This window comes from Etheostoma cragini, chromosome 5, assembly GCF_013103735.1.
Source record: "Etheostoma cragini isolate CJK2018 chromosome 5, CSU_Ecrag_1.0, whole genome shotgun sequence".
Classification (NCBI taxonomy): Eukaryota; Metazoa; Chordata; class Actinopteri; order Perciformes; family Percidae; genus Etheostoma; species Etheostoma cragini.
Window position 1 is genome coordinate 3193962 of NC_048411.1, and position 15357 is coordinate 3209318.

General features: G+C 38.3%; 2 protein-coding genes and 1 non-coding gene across 3 annotated transcripts in view; 2 read left to right on the forward strand and 1 right to left on the reverse strand.

Annotated features, from left to right (window-relative positions):
• Nucleotides 1–1537: 1537 nt before the first annotated feature.
• On the forward strand, nt 1538–1656 carry LOC117945566. The gene has a single exon (XR_004656833.1). It is a non-coding gene; the product is annotated as a 5S ribosomal RNA (ribosomal RNA).
• A 649-nt stretch (nt 1657–2305) lies between these two features.
• Nucleotides 2306–9909, forward strand: LOC117944222 (phospholipid phosphatase 1-like). The gene is made up of 6 exons (XM_034870837.1): nt 2306–2812; nt 6330–6481; nt 6572–6852; nt 7646–7703; nt 8033–8209; nt 9057–9909. The coding sequence occupies exons 1-6, from the start codon at nt 2755–2757 to the stop codon at nt 9180–9182; spliced, it is 852 nt and encodes a 283-aa protein (XP_034726728.1). The 5' UTR covers nt 2306–2754; the 3' UTR covers nt 9183–9909.
• A 4620-nt stretch (nt 9910–14529) lies between these two features.
• LOC117944936 (ATP synthase subunit alpha, mitochondrial-like) overlaps nt 14530–15357 on the reverse strand; it is a 4555-nt gene continuing 3727 nt past the window's right edge. Inside the window, exons 10-11 of the mRNA XM_034872152.1 lie at nt 15195–15345; nt 14530–15103 (exon numbers count right to left, since the gene is read on the reverse strand). Coding sequence (XP_034728043.1) covers nt 15025–15103; nt 15195–15345 — 230 coding nt within the window. The 3' untranslated portion in view covers nt 14530–15024. The remainder of the gene's footprint in view (nt 15104–15194; nt 15346–15357) is intronic.

Sequence of the window (15357 nt, forward strand, 5' to 3'; positions counted from 1 at the left end):
GATTAATCCGCTGCTAAAAATAGTCCCCAACAAATGCACTATTTCCTCCTGTGTGAGTAGCATATGTTGAAATCTGCAGAGTTGCGCTGTTTTAAGAAAGTACTGAACCTTTAAAAAAAAGAAGTAAATTCTATATTTGTGAGCCTTTTTAATAGAAAAGTATTTCAGTACGAACCAGAAAGTATAAAGAGATGGATTAATGTGGTGTACATAAAGATGATCTTTAAGTATGTGACGATAAGAAGGATATAGAATAACACCAGCCCTATCTTTTCAAAGCTGTGCCCCATGAATAAGAGGAGCAGGACCAGCCCTTTGACAAATTAACTTGCTAGGGGGGGATTAGGCGTTGGGCCTAGATTTTGACACAACCCCTTCTTCAAGACCCCAAGACCAATAAAGCAGGACCCATTTGAAGGCCCTTATCATGTCTTTTGATTATGTGGTGCATATTCCCAAATAAATTTCCAATGAGGTTAGCTCAAACAAGTTGATTTTCTGAAGGACTCCTTAGTAGGCTCTGTCCTTCCAAGGGAGGGCAGACTCTTCTTTTATTATAGTGCGTTCCATTTGTACTCGGATTTCTGAGCTCGGAACTGAGACAACCTCCGAGTACCCCAAGCTCTGAATACACCATGGCTGCCATGCATCAACAGTAGTGGAAGCTGTAGTAACATACAGTTGTACACACAGTCCTGTCCAACATCTATTTGTGGACATGTTGTTATGCTGTTTATGTGCACAAAAAACAGCATTATGCACTGTTATTTACTGGCATTGCTAAGAAGGGCTAACTTGGCAAGAGCTAACCCCACAATGAAAGATCTGACTTGTAAATTAAAAGCATTCAACTCGATTGTGACGTCATTTTCAGCTCGGTTTTCCGAGTTTAGAGGTTAATGGAACGCACTAATGTTCAAAACAACCCACAGACTTGTCTTCTATCAGTGTTTCAGAATGGATTAAAGCAAACGTACAAAGGCAGACACCCAGAAGGAAACCTCTGGTAGTGGAGTTTAGATCTAAGCCTCTGAGATACAGGGCCGTGTGTGTTCTTGCCTGGTCTTGGTGTCTGTGGTAGAGGCAGACAGTGGTATTTGGTCTGGCCTCCACTAGCAGTGTGAATGAAGGGGGTTCCACACTTTTTTACATATCCTTGATTGTATTTCTCAGTTTGCTCTTTAAATCCACACATGAGCTACAAAGTGCTTACAGTCAGAATCCAAGTGCCGAGTGACGTCCCACACAATGGACTGGCATTGAGTTCATGGAATACACTGTATTGGGTCATCATGGCAGAAGGTTATGTTACAAATGAGACGGAGAGAATGAGAAGATTATGATTGGACTGTGTCTGTTGAGTTTTTCCATGTTTTCACCTTAAAACACCAAATAAAACAAAAAGTCTTAACCTCATGTCGTGTATATGTCCTGTGGTCATTTTCACAAACAGGGATTTACCCAATTGATGAAGTCATACAACTGCAACCTTCAGGTTTTCACATGTAGAAATAGCTTGTTTTCATTGTATACACTCGCTTACGGCCATACCACCCTGAACACGCCCGATCTCGTCCGATCTCGGAAGCTAAGCAGGGTCGGGCCGGGTCAGTACTTGGATGGGAGACCGCCTGGGAATACCCGGTGCTGTAAGCTTTTTCATCACCAGAGGGCGCTGCTGCTTCTTTGCTGGAAGCAGAGCTGACAAGGAAACTATAGAGGACGCAACATTTTTTTTTTTTTTTGGAAGCAACATCTTTATTTACAACTGAAATAAACAATCTTACAGTGTTCAACAATTCAAGTAGCAGTTTAAAATGCTTGCAGTTTGACCACATCAGAACTAAATACTATATTCTGGAGGATGCTAATTTACAGATGACGACAAGTCACCCAAGTTTCAGTATAGACAGAGGTAAAAAAACAATGGAGAAATAATTAGATTAATGAAAAATAGAAACATGGAAAGAAATGAAAGCATTCATGAGTATGGCAACAGGTTAGATACATTATTCAATTTGGATGAAAACAAATCAAAGAACTTTTAAAAATACAAAAGTGTTAATTATAGTGGTAAAAAGAGCTAAACGTAATACAACTCCTTGATTCCAAGGTGAACAGGGTACTTCAAAATGTATACGTGCACTAATAGTGTGATTACATGTAGTTCAGTACTCCTCAACCCCAAGCTGTGTATTTAACAATTTTGAGAACCTTCAGGTTTTCGTATAAATAAGTCGTTTTCACCCTGTGCATTCGCTGAATGCCATACCACCCTGAACACACCCGATGAACACGCGGAGCTACACACACTTACCACGTTGCTTATTTTTCCTAGCTGTACGTGAAGTCAGCATTAATCACAACCGTGAAAGAGCGCTCGTGGCGCCCATACCTTATATCTGAGGACATAGCGGTATGAGCTGAAGAAATCCTGCGCTATTATGACGCTTTGTGAGCAGTTGAGATGGTGAGCGGCTCTTCACATGTGTGTTGGTGTTAGAATAGATTTAAACTTTTAGTATTTTTTACCTAGAGTAGGCCTTTATTTTTTTTAACCCCCCTACGGTAGTTTTAGCTTCTCGACGCTTCCGCAGTTTGGTGGTAGCACAATGACACTGTTTTGATTGTTTTACCCGGAATAGCGAGACATGTGCGGCAGATAGGCTGCGTCTCTTGTCGCCTTCAACCAGCCGGCACCACCGGGACCGGACATTTTTTACAAAGACAGAGACCAGAAGAAGGAGACGTAACATGTTTGAAGCTGCAGGAATCCCCCTCATTGTGCTGGACGTTGTCTGTCTCATACTCGGTATGGAAACCTGCTCCACCTCTGTCTTTTAAACCGTTAAAGTCGACTTTCTTTACCACAACACTATTACAGCAACTATTCTGTAGAGACACATTAACGGTAGTCTCATATTGTTTGAATAGGCTACGTCACACACCTTGACTTGAGGTTTTAGTGAACCAGGCAGGAAGATGGGGAAAAAAAAGGAAACAAAGTCCCACCCTGTGTGTTTTTTCCCAGGCAAAGCTGTATTTTTAGCTCAGCGTTGGTAATGTATCCCTAGCACAGAGACAAGCTGCAGGACTGCTAAATGTAAATGACAATACTCCCAATAGAAATACATGTAAGACACTCTACTGTCTGGGGACACTCAGCTGTGCTGCTGACTGAGCACCAATCTTCTCATTTAGCAGACAGCAAGTATTCAACTGGAGACTGGAAACTTTTATTTCTCGTCACATATCTTCTGTCCAAAGTCTAAATCTAAGTCTAGCTCATTATGAGTCCTTCGTTTTGGTTTAGTCAACTTTATGTCCTGTGGGACACGCCTGTAAAATCAGTGGTGGAAGAAGAATTCAAATCCTTTACTCAAGTAAAATTAGAAATACCACAATATAAACAAAACTCCTGTAAAAGTTCTTAGGTATTAAGTATTATAAGTCAAATAAACCTAGGTCTATCCATTATGCAGGAAAATGACCCCTGTGGATGTGTAATATATATATATATATGTGTGTATATATACACTAATAGTTAATTATTACTATTTCATCAATGTGTAAGCAGCGTTTTACAGTCATGGTTGGTTGAGCTGATTTTAACTTGAAATACTCTTTTGTAGTTTAATTTAGAACAATGCATCACAATTTAGGTATATGTAGTTTCTATACCTTAATAGTTAGTACTTAGTAACTACAGTGCTTAAAAATTAATGTGGTGGAATAAAAAGTACAATATTTCTCTCTGTAATGTAAAGTAGAACTCTTAAGTAGCATACATTGCTATTACTCAGTTAGACACACATGGCTGCTAATAATGTCTGCTGAGTATCTAATAAGTTTAAATAAACATTGCAATAGTGGATATTATTCCACTTTTTGTTTTTTAGGTGGAAGTCAGATTCATCTTAGTCAAAGTAAACAGTACTTTAAAAGATGTACTACTACTTAGATCCAAATAGTCCACTGATGTAATTCCAAAGCCAGTTGAATTTATTCAGTAATGATCATACTTAGAAGAATGGTTGGCAATGCATAACTGACTTCAGATTAGCAAATGCCTGCATGTTTTTGCTTTTTATGTTTTTGGTTACAGATTAACACCAGATGAAAATTAGCCTTAGTGGCTAATTGTTGATTTAAGTGCATTGTCCCTTCTTAAAGTGCTCATATTCTTATTATTATATTATTTTCAGGTTCACAAATGTATTAAGAGGTCGTACCAGAACAGGTTCATGTGGTTTAATTTTCAGAAAACACCATATCTTTGTTGCGCCGCGCATTGCTGCGGCTCCTCTTTTCACCCTGTGTGTTGAGCTCTCTGTTTTAGCTACAGAGTGAGGCCTCTCACCTCTGTTCCATCTTTGATGGGAGTAGCACACGCGCAGTAAATACTGCTAGCCAGTCAGAAGCAGAGTAGGAGGGTGTGCCACGCTAGCAGCTAGGCGACATTATAACGCGTGTCACAAAGTGACGCGCTCTCGTCTTGGAAGTAAAGGCTGGACTACAACAGAGCTGTTAGGAACAGGTGGTGGACTTGGACTTTGGGCTTTGCACTTTGTAAACCTATAACGTGCACAAAAAAGATTAATAACACAATAAAGGAAAGGGCAAAGGCCAAAAAGCATTAATATGAGCCCTTTAAGTAAACATAAACTCAATGAATCTCTTCTCTTCAAACTTTCTTTGTTCCAATATCTAAAGTCTAAAGTAAACACATGACTTTTGCAATATTGTTCTGCATCAAACAAGGCCCCGGGCCTTTTAATTCAGTTATTGTGCAACATGAACAGAGTAAATATTTTTCCTTGCGGCTAAATGAAACCCACAGGATTCAACAGCTTCATTTTGAGGAGGGGAAACGCCTGTTTGAACATATTCTTCCTGCGACTAAAAACATAAATTGTATTAGCATTGTGTCATGGTGGCAGTGGCTCATAACTCTGAGTCACACAAGTATTTGCAGCTGCGTGTAAACATGATGCGCATTTTAATGATCTAAGATACAAAACAAGATGAAATGTAATTAGTTATTATTTATTTAATGTTATTTTTGGTTTCATGTGGCTTCTATTTTGTGTCTTTTGAAAAGCACAATGTAGCCTCTGGTATATTTTAGTATAGTAGGATATAAAATGTGCCTTATCAGTGATCACTGTGATGAATTGCACTTTTATGACCAAACTCTCTCCACCCACTCAATGTCACAACTCAGCAGCTCAGAGTTTCACAGATAAAACTACAGTTTGCCAGCAACAAACACACCAAACACTGCTTATTTTTCCCAGCTGCACATGAAGGGATCATTAATCACAACATTGGTGGCGGTCTATAATTTTGCCAGGCAAAGCTGTATTTTTAGCTCAGCGTTGGTAATGTATCCCTAGCACAGAGACAAGCTGCAGGACTGCTAAATGTAAATGACAATACTCCCAATAGAAATACATGAAAGACACTCTACTGTCTGGGGACACTCAGCTGTGCTGCTGACTGAGCACCAATCTTCTCATTTAGCAGACAGCAAGTATACAACTGGAGACTGGAAACTTTTATTTCTCGTCACATATCTTCTGTCCAAAGTCTAAATCTAAGTCTAGCTCATTATGAGTCCTTCGTTTTGGTTTAGTCAACTTTATGTCCTGTGGGACACGCCTGTAAAATCAGTGGTGGAAGAAGAGTTCAAATCCTTTACTTAAGTAAAATTAGAAATACCACAATATAAACAAAACTCTAGTAAAAGTTCTTAGGTATTAAGTATTATAAGTCAAATAAACCTAGGTCTATCCATTATGCAGGAAAACGACCCCTGTGGATGTGGAGATATATATATGAATATACACTATAAGTTTTCATTATTACTATTTCATCAATGTGTAAGCAGCGTTTTACAGTCGTAGTAGGTTGAGCTGATTTTAACTACTTTAAATACTCTTTTGTAGTTTTTGCAGTTTAATCTATAACAATACATCACAATTGAGGTATATTTAGTTTCTATACCCAAATTAGTTAGTACTTAGTAACTACTGCGCCTAATTGAATGTGGTAGAATGAAAAGTACAATATTTATAGTAGAACTATTAAGTAGCATACATTGGTAATACTCAGTTAGTACTGAAAAATAATACCTACTGTAGTTTTTAAAACTTGTTTTACAGTGTAAACAATATTTTTAATATCAGTGAGTCTGTTTCCTCGTGGTATAAATTCAGATTAATACCCCTGTAATATGTCTCCAATGCTTAACTTATCATTGATCCATTATTTATTTTTTTACCTACATACATGCATTTATACTTATATCTCTTTTTTATTTTTAACAGTCGGACTTCCATTTTTTATCCTTACCCCTCAACACAACCCTTTCAAACGGGGCTTCTTCTGTAACGATGAGTCCATCAGATACCCCCTCAAAGAGGACACCATATCGTACCAGCTGCTGGGAGGAGTCATGATCCCCTTCACGCTGATCGTGGTACGTCAACAGTCGCCTTTTTCCATAAGTTCTCTGACCTTCAAATAAAAATGGTTGCGTTTACTTATTGTTTAATCTCTTCTGTTGCAGCTCGTCTGTGGCGAGTGCCTTTCGGTTTACCTGTCTCGCATCAAGAACCAATCTTTGGGGACCAAGTACGCGGCGTGTGTCTACAAAGCTGTGGGGAGCTACGTGTTCGGAGCCGCTGCTAGCCAGTCTCTGACGGACATAGCCAAGTACTCCATCGGCCGCCTGCGGCCAAACTTCCTGGCTGTATGCAAACCAGCCTGGAGCAGCATCAACTGTAAAGCTGGCGGATACATCGAGAACTTCACCTGCACTGGAGACAAAGTTCTGGTCGATGAGGCCAGGTATTGTTCCCGAACAAGAGCAACTTCTGAAAAACGGCACCAAATATACCGTTTTCTTTGACTAAATGATAACATTTAGTATTATTATGTGATAGTAATCTCCCTGAGCTTGATCATCTAAAGGCCGTTTTATGCTTAGGGTTAGGGTGACGTGAAAACCTGCAGACCGTAACTATTCACCGCATCATCATTGCTAGCAACTCTCCTTTTGAAACTAAATTTGTCTTCGGTCAACAGCCGCATGCCGAGAATCAAAAGCAACACACCTTCGACGTTCTGTGTGTGTGTTGCGTTAGGTCACGGCAGTTTCCTGCTATGACGACCAGCCACGCTGGCGTTCTGCATGAGGCGGTATTAATCTGCAATCTAAAACTCAGAGTCAGTACAGAAAAATACTTTGCACATCTACAACATGAGACAGATTTATCAGAGGGAGACAAGCAGGTCAAAAGTAGCAAAGAAACTCCCACACACAAGAATATATTCATTTTAACAGTACGCAACGTTTCAGTACTAGACTATCTTCAGACAAAAGTCCCTAAAGCTCCAAATCATAAACTTTACTCTTTAAAAATTACTCTGATGACATCAGTAAAGCTTTTTTTTTTTTTTTCACGGTCTAAGTCATGCTTCTCTTACTTGTCAACTCATTTTGATGTGTAAAGTTAGTGGAGTTCCTTCTTTTATCCCTTCTAAATTGATATCAATACAGTAAAATTACATTTGGATTACGATAGCCGTGTGTAATGAATGAATAGAAAGTAAAAGTGTTTTTTTTTTTAATCTTTTGCAGACTGTCTTTCTACTCTGGTCATTCATCCTTCTCTATGTACTGTATGCTGTTCCTTGTAGTAAGTACATATTTTCTGCTTCAAAAACTAAAGCCCAAATGGGGCTAACATTTGATTGCTGTAAATGATGAAAACAATGTTAAGTCCAATAACTAGCATTGCTTGATATGCTTTACTGCCTATAAACCATTCACGTTTACCCTAAAAGTAACTCTCTGTCATTGACATAAGAGTTTATGAAAAATAAACTTGATAACTCTTTTCAGCATGCATTAGCTGCCAACAACCATAATGTAAATATTGGCTTGGACAATGTGACCTGAATGTCTCCACGTGACCCCCAAGGCATTTTTGTTTCTGATATTTAAGGATTTCTTTTCCTCCTGTAGCTGTACATTCAAGCCAGACTGAGGTCCGAATGGTCGAGGCTTCTGCGTCCCACCATCCAGTTCTTCCTGATCGCCACCGCTGTGTATGTGGGTCTCTCTCGGGTGTCGGACTACAAACATCACTGGAGTGACGTGCTCACTGGCCTCCTGCAGGGAGCCTTAGTGGCTACTCTCACTGTGAGTTTGGGTCTAAAGTTCTGTTAGGATAATGGCAAAACAAGGCATTGTGGGTTTTTTTAAAGATTTATTGTCACAAAATGCAACTAAAAATGTCAAGTCACTTTATTTAGAAGCCACATTTAAAAAAGAGCATATTGACCATGTTTACCTTTTAAAAATATGTTAAAGCCTTGAACATACAGTTATGTTAAAATATCCAAATTAGCCATTTTCTAATGTTAACGTTTGCTGAATTTAGGAGAAATTATCAGGTGCAAATACACAAAGTAAAGTGAAATAAACACCTAAATGTGTATTTTGGATGTTTTGTTCCCCCAATAGTATGAAAGAAGACATGCTATGGAAGTAAAATAGCTCAAAAACTCATAATTTATAAAAATTATAGTTTTGCCTGGGGTGTCCCCCCTTAAGTTTAGAAAATTAATCCTTTAACATGCTGTCTAACACTATTATATACTAGACATTTTGTATCGGCATGTTCCAACTATTTTTTGAAGCTATATATTAACTATTAAAGATATGTTGAGTATCTTTGGGGTCTCCATTAGAATTCATAAACCAAGTTCTGTTAGTTTGAGTAAAGTTTTTAATGACTGACCTACTAGTGAGTCTGTGAGGTTGAAGGCATAAAATTACTAAATCATTAGAGTGATGAATTAAAACAGAAGGATTTGAAAAATGGAAGAAAAAAAGAAAAGGGATTTTATGCAGGAACAAATGAAAAAATATGTTTATAAGCGGAAGTCTGGTCTAATTTAATGACTTTATCCATCTCTATAGTACTATTCTAATAACAGCAGTAACAGGTGAATGTGCTTTAATTGTGTTGCTTGTTTTTCTGCAGGTGTTCTGTGTGTCCAATTTCTTTGAACAGCCAGTGGACCCTGTGGTGTCCCAGGAGGTCGAAGCCTCACACACCAGTTTACAGGAAAACCCTTTCAACGGGAACCACTATGGCAGCACTGAATGAATCTGAGGATTCAGAGACAATACTCTTTAGAGCCTTTATCTTTATTTTAAAATAGTCCCGGAGGACCTAAAACACATCAATGAACTGCCAGTGTTTGATATTAACTGCCGGCTGTTTCTGTGCTCTTGCCCTTTAAAGCCAACGCTGCAGGATTTAGCTGCTACCTTTAGCTGCTACCTTGGGTGTGGTCCTTAAACTTTAATTAAAGGAAGAAAAGTGCACTACAGAAGACAGTTGTTGCACTACTGAGATCTAAAGAAGCATGACTCTGCCAAAGTTTCGGGTAAATCCAATGGGAAACGGTTATTATGGAATGACAAAATGAAAAAAAACCATTATGTTGGGTTTAACTTAGAAAGAGTTGCTTCTTTTTTTTTTTACAGTGTGCGCTTGTTGGATATGTGGTTCATCGTGAATGAATGAAATTCCTTTTGCCCAGAGTATAATGAGCGTCTGTGTGCGCACTGCAAGCAGGCTTGTAGAGAGCCTGGCACCTGTGAATTAGAGAACCTGGACTGGAAACTTAGAAATAATATATTGTATGTTGATGTTCTGCTACCTATGATCATGCCATTTCCCTGATGTTATTTTATAAATGAAAAACACAGTTTGTATGAAGCTCTCTATGTGTTTGTCCATGCAGAAGCTTTAAACAGTATTGTTTTGAGCAGTACTGGGAACATGTGCGCTAAATAAAGACAGCTCTGTTTTGCTACTTTGTTAAAAAAGTGTGTTCTGTCTGTAGAAATCCAAACAAAGCAGATGTAATGAATGGGAAAGGAGCCTTGGACACAGTACAGCTGCTGATTTTAAGTGTAGACGTATTCATTTGACTTTTTTCTAGTTAGAATTAAGTGTAAGGAATGGCATCAGGGAAGAGAAAACAACAGTGGGAATTTTTAACCACATGCAAAAATGCAGACCTGTATGAAAATAAAACACTGCTTTGGGCGGGTAATTTACTATCTGTGTAGACAGACCAAAGAAACCACAAGCATGCAAATGTGCAACATGTTTGTTATCCTGGTGGTATCATGCACTACCAGACTATCGATTCATGCTCTTTCTGTTTCACAAAAGGAAGAAGTTGTCTGGTTTTCACTAGAGAAAACAGTCAGCTGACAGGCGCTGATGGTTGGCCGCTAATGTCCGAGTCGAGGATCTGCTTAAGAGTTTAAATCCTATTACAGTGACTGAGAGAACTAGGTTTAGTTTGACACACAGTGGCTGCAATAATACACTCATCAATGTCAAGTCTACAGGCCCCATGCAAAGTCAGCAGGACAATTAGGATTCTTCTGCACTCATTATGTGTGTAGTTGCACAGCATAGTTGACTTAGACTTCTCTTTGTTGACCCTTTTGAGATGACTCCTGCAAGGAAATTAACCCTCATGTTGTCCCCGGGTCAAATTTACCCATTTTCCTGTATCAATGTTCTTTTTAATTACCCCAAAAAAAACATGATTGATTCCACTCAATGCTCTTTAGGGGGATTTTGCTGGCTAATTTTGGGCGTTTTATTCAATTTTATAGCATCTGAAAAACAGTTTGAAGTGTTTTTGAAATAGCATTGAGTAAAAGTTGACATATTCCAGTCTGTGATTATTCATCAATATACTTTCATCAATATCAATAGATTTTGTCTAAATAATTCCTAATTCCTGCTTTTCTAAATCAAACATTAGGTGTAATTTCCTAAAAATTAGGTTTATTGACCATGAAATCCAAAAACAACTGTAAAACTTAAGTTAGTAGGTTAGTATTGCGTAGTGTTGAAAACGTCAATAAAGTGACAAACATTGAAAAAAAGCATAAAAGTGTAGAAAAAAGGGACAAAAACGTAAGAAAAACTTAAAAACATCGATAAAAGGAGTCAACAAATTTGTTAATTTTCAATTTTGGACGGGAAGACAACACAAGGGTTAAAATTTCCAGCAGCAGTTTTCAGGAGCTTACAAAAAATGCATAAAAAATACAGTGCAGAGAGAAAAATGACAGGAGTTGGCATTTTAAGTCTGTATTGTCTTTATTGGAAGTCAAACTGTGAAAACAATACTGGACAACAAAATCAATTATTGTGATCTAGAAATTAGTCCAGTTACAAGAAAACTGGACTCACAGAAGTTAGACTATAGTAGCTGTCAATTTACTTATGGTAATTCATGCAATAATTGAACTGAAATATCAGAGTTAAAGCTTCCTTTCATGTCACATGAGGATTAATGAGTTTCTGAGTCATAATTACGAGATTTGTGCCAAAGGAAAAAGGAATGCCTCACATCTGCAAAAGACTGACCTTCAATGTAATCAAACCCAAATTGAATGGCTATGATGTTATCAATGCGCAGTTTTGTAATCTTCCAAAAACGTTTTTTTCCTTGATACAACTAACTTTGACAATCTTTCCCTTATCCATTTCTACCATCCACTATGCAGCATAAGCCCCCATCGGGGGGACAGTGCAGAACTTAATCTGGTTATTAAAGACATAGTCCACAAAGGAAAAGTAAAAAGAATAAAAGACATATGAAACTGTTTTCGAGTTTCAGTTCCTATCAAAGCTTTAGTTATTCTTAACGTCCTAATTCAGAAATAATGTCACACAAATCTCAGCATGTCATTTTTAGGAATGTATTGATGTTGTAAATTTGGGAAATTCCCACCAAGAAATTTACCATTGTCTCTTAATTGACTTAACTCTTTAGACCCTATTGAGCAAATTTGATTTAGAGGCCAAATAGCATCAGTGCTAGTACTCTCGAGAGTAATATTCATGAATGGGTTTCATAGATATCCTTTCCGAGTAGTTTCTTTTGAAACTATGCATACAGTGCATTATGAGTACTGAGCAGGTATGTGGAACTCACTTTAAAATGCTAGGTGAAACTTCCTGAGGAAATTGCAAAAAAGAGCCAGTTTATGTGCGTTTGGGGTTCTGCAGTCACTGTGTGTCAAACTGCTAACAAAAGGAATTTGAAGACTATTGCAAATATTTCATGGATACAAGATCATGACTCTGTTTCCCCTTTGAAAAACTGCTCCGGTTGTTGTAGCAACCTCCCACACGTGTGAAAACGAACCGGTCATGTTGTCTGTTGTTCCACACAGCTCTCTTTTGTTGTCACACGGGCCTCGACAATAGTCTTTATTGAAAGCAGCTTCCATTCACTCTCAAATGTCACATGTCTTACGATATCTTGCCAGGCAGCGATGCCTTGGAGAAACAAGCGACTCATGATGCAATGTGCAATGGAAGCTTTTAAAGAATTGGCAATGAAACATCGGGAATTGACTTAATTTTTGTTCCTTACACAGAATTTGTCATCCCACTTCTCTGAGATAATTTTACACAAGTACAACTCAAATTCTGACACTATATGGATCCTATGAACAGTATCAATGTTTTAGTATCAGTATTACATTTTAAAAACAACACAAAGAGTGAGACAATAATAGATGCAATCGGAGACATAAGTGGTTTTAAAGTTGAGTAACCCAACTGAACCAACAGCTCTGTGTCTCTTGTTCCTGTTTGAGACGAAAGCAAAAGAAACAGTTATGTAACACAACGTTTGGAAATGAGGTATAAGTTAGGTTTGTGGTGGTAATCGGCGTTGGGAGAAACGCTTTACAAAAGTAACACAATTACAGTAGTAATACTGTACTGAGTATCAGGAGGAAGGCCCAAAAAGAAACTAGAATGAACAGCTGTGGATGCAAGGAGGGGCCAGAAAATGTATTTCTAGAGGGCCCAGAATTTTGGAGGCAGGTATGGCTGCGTCCTGGAGCGTCCCATGTCATGCCGTCCCATCTCATGCCATCTTGTCTCATACTAAGAAGTGTCCAACGGTAAGTTTACAGGGTCAAAAATACGAAATTGCGAATTATTTTCCTGATGGAGTTGATGGGTAGGTTCGTAACCACGTATGTTGCAATCAATTGAAAAACATTAAAAACTGTTAAAGTAGCCTAATAATTTTAGCCATACATTTACAGTAGTTTGCTGCTTTTCTGTTTTGTGTTTGTTGTTGTGTCCCTGATGTTAAAGTACATTTGATGAAGCCTGTAGCGACGCATGCATTTCTGCCAACCAACAGCAGGATTTCTCGAGGGATGAGGATCTGCAATACAAAAATAAACATGTTACACTTTTTCAATACTTTTCAATATTATGAATAATCTATGATGTATTGAAGTGGATAAATTGAAGACTTTATTGATCCATTGGTGAAATTCACAAACTAGCTGCCAAGTGAAATGTCCGCTTTTATTTTGGTGAAAGTAAGTCTCAAATGACAGTTACTAGTAATCTATAATGTGTTACATTTGGAAGTAACTTGTCCAACACTGGTAATACACTCTAAATTTGTGGTTGTGGATGAGACTGTTACAGAAGAGCACTGGACCTGATCCCTCATGAGAAAATAGTGTTGCTGTCATCATTGGCAGCAAGTTTGTTTTGACTTTGACAAAACTTCAAGTTTACATCCGTGATAATTGGTGCATTCCATATACTTATTGTATATAAAAGCAGATAAAAGTAGAATGTGAGTAAAATTGGAGAAAACGGCTTTGCTGCATCTTCCTGCTTACATGGAAGTGTGTGACAGACATTAACATTAAAACATATATACTACATTTCAAATTGTTGTAACTGGGGCCAAATGCAGTCCACCATCAGTGACTCATGTTTACATAACCCTGGGTAAGAGATACAGTTGAGAACTAGTGTTAAATCCTTTAGCCCGAGTAGCTCGGTCTAGTTTGGGGCATTTAATGCCACCTTCTGGACATAAATCATACGGAAGCTCTCTCTACTTACAAGTGTCATGTTACATGATTAAAAAAAGTGCAATTAGTTAAATAATCTATGCATAGAAAATCAATCTGCAAATTGTATCAATTCAGCTTTTTAGTTCAATACAAAATATTCTCTAGTTACAGCTCTGCAGAAGCAAGAATTAGATGATTTTCTGTGTAAATGCAGTATTTAAGGGTTGATTAAATGCAGAATAGTGGATAGGTATCAATTTGCTTTGTTCCATTTAACTTTAATGCACACTGGTGAAGACCTGCCCAACTGAGTTTCATTGCGGTCTGAGCACAATGACCAAAAGGCTGTTTGTTGCAACCCTAGACACTTATCAGCTTTGGCACACAACACCCAAATTCTATTACCGTTTCAAATGTTTGTGTAAAATTACTGTGCTTCACGAACTATTGAATATAGTATTGATTTGCCAGACACTTCAGCTGCAAGTAAATATCAAATAAAAAAAAAAGTCAAAAGTCAAATGGTTGGGTAGCAGCCGAGCAAGATATAACACAGGACAATACAAGGATTTGATTTGATGTGTGACCGTGTCACTGAATTTATTACCATAGTATCAAACATTTCCACCACAGTTCAGAAACTGGGCATACAGTCCTTCCGTCCTGTGAAAACCATGAGAAGCAAAACAGACACTGGTCAACACTCCTTTGCCCTCTTAAATAGAAACATGAACAACTGTTACAGTAAACAGAATTAAGGGCTGTGGTATGCAGCTCATTATGCATGTTACCTTTATATTTTGGTACACTAACATACTCAAATGACACATTGGATGCGTTTGTTTGGATTACTTTTCGGCCACTGGGGGAAATCTGCTCACAGGTCATAAACTTAACTTACTGTGGTTAAGTGCACAATCAGAACAATTTTACAGCTCATTAGGGTTGTAAAATTTTATTTTCACAAATCTGTACATGGAGGTTCTGGCCTTCAGTGTGTTCACATGTAGAAGCATAATGGGGACACAGACAGGTAGCTCACTAAAGATCAAGACAGGTGCTTTCCATTACTCAAAGCTGGACAGGAAGGTCAGTACAATCTGCTTCAGTTTAGCATCTGATGCCTCTGAGATATGGCCTTCAGCTCTAAAAACAGAAAACAGGTCAAGTTAAATCCACACTTTTATAAATACCCATGTTAATGTTTCAAACATTGTGGCTGAGAAATGTATCTCACCTGATTGCGGCGAGCAGGTCCTGGTGCTGGCTGAGGACGTGCTGCAGGAAAGCCTTCTCGAACCTTGTGATTTTGCTGGGCTCCATCTTGTCCAAGTGACCCCTGACACCGGCATAGATGACTGTTACCTGCTCCTCAATGGCCATGGGGCCTGAAGGGGGGG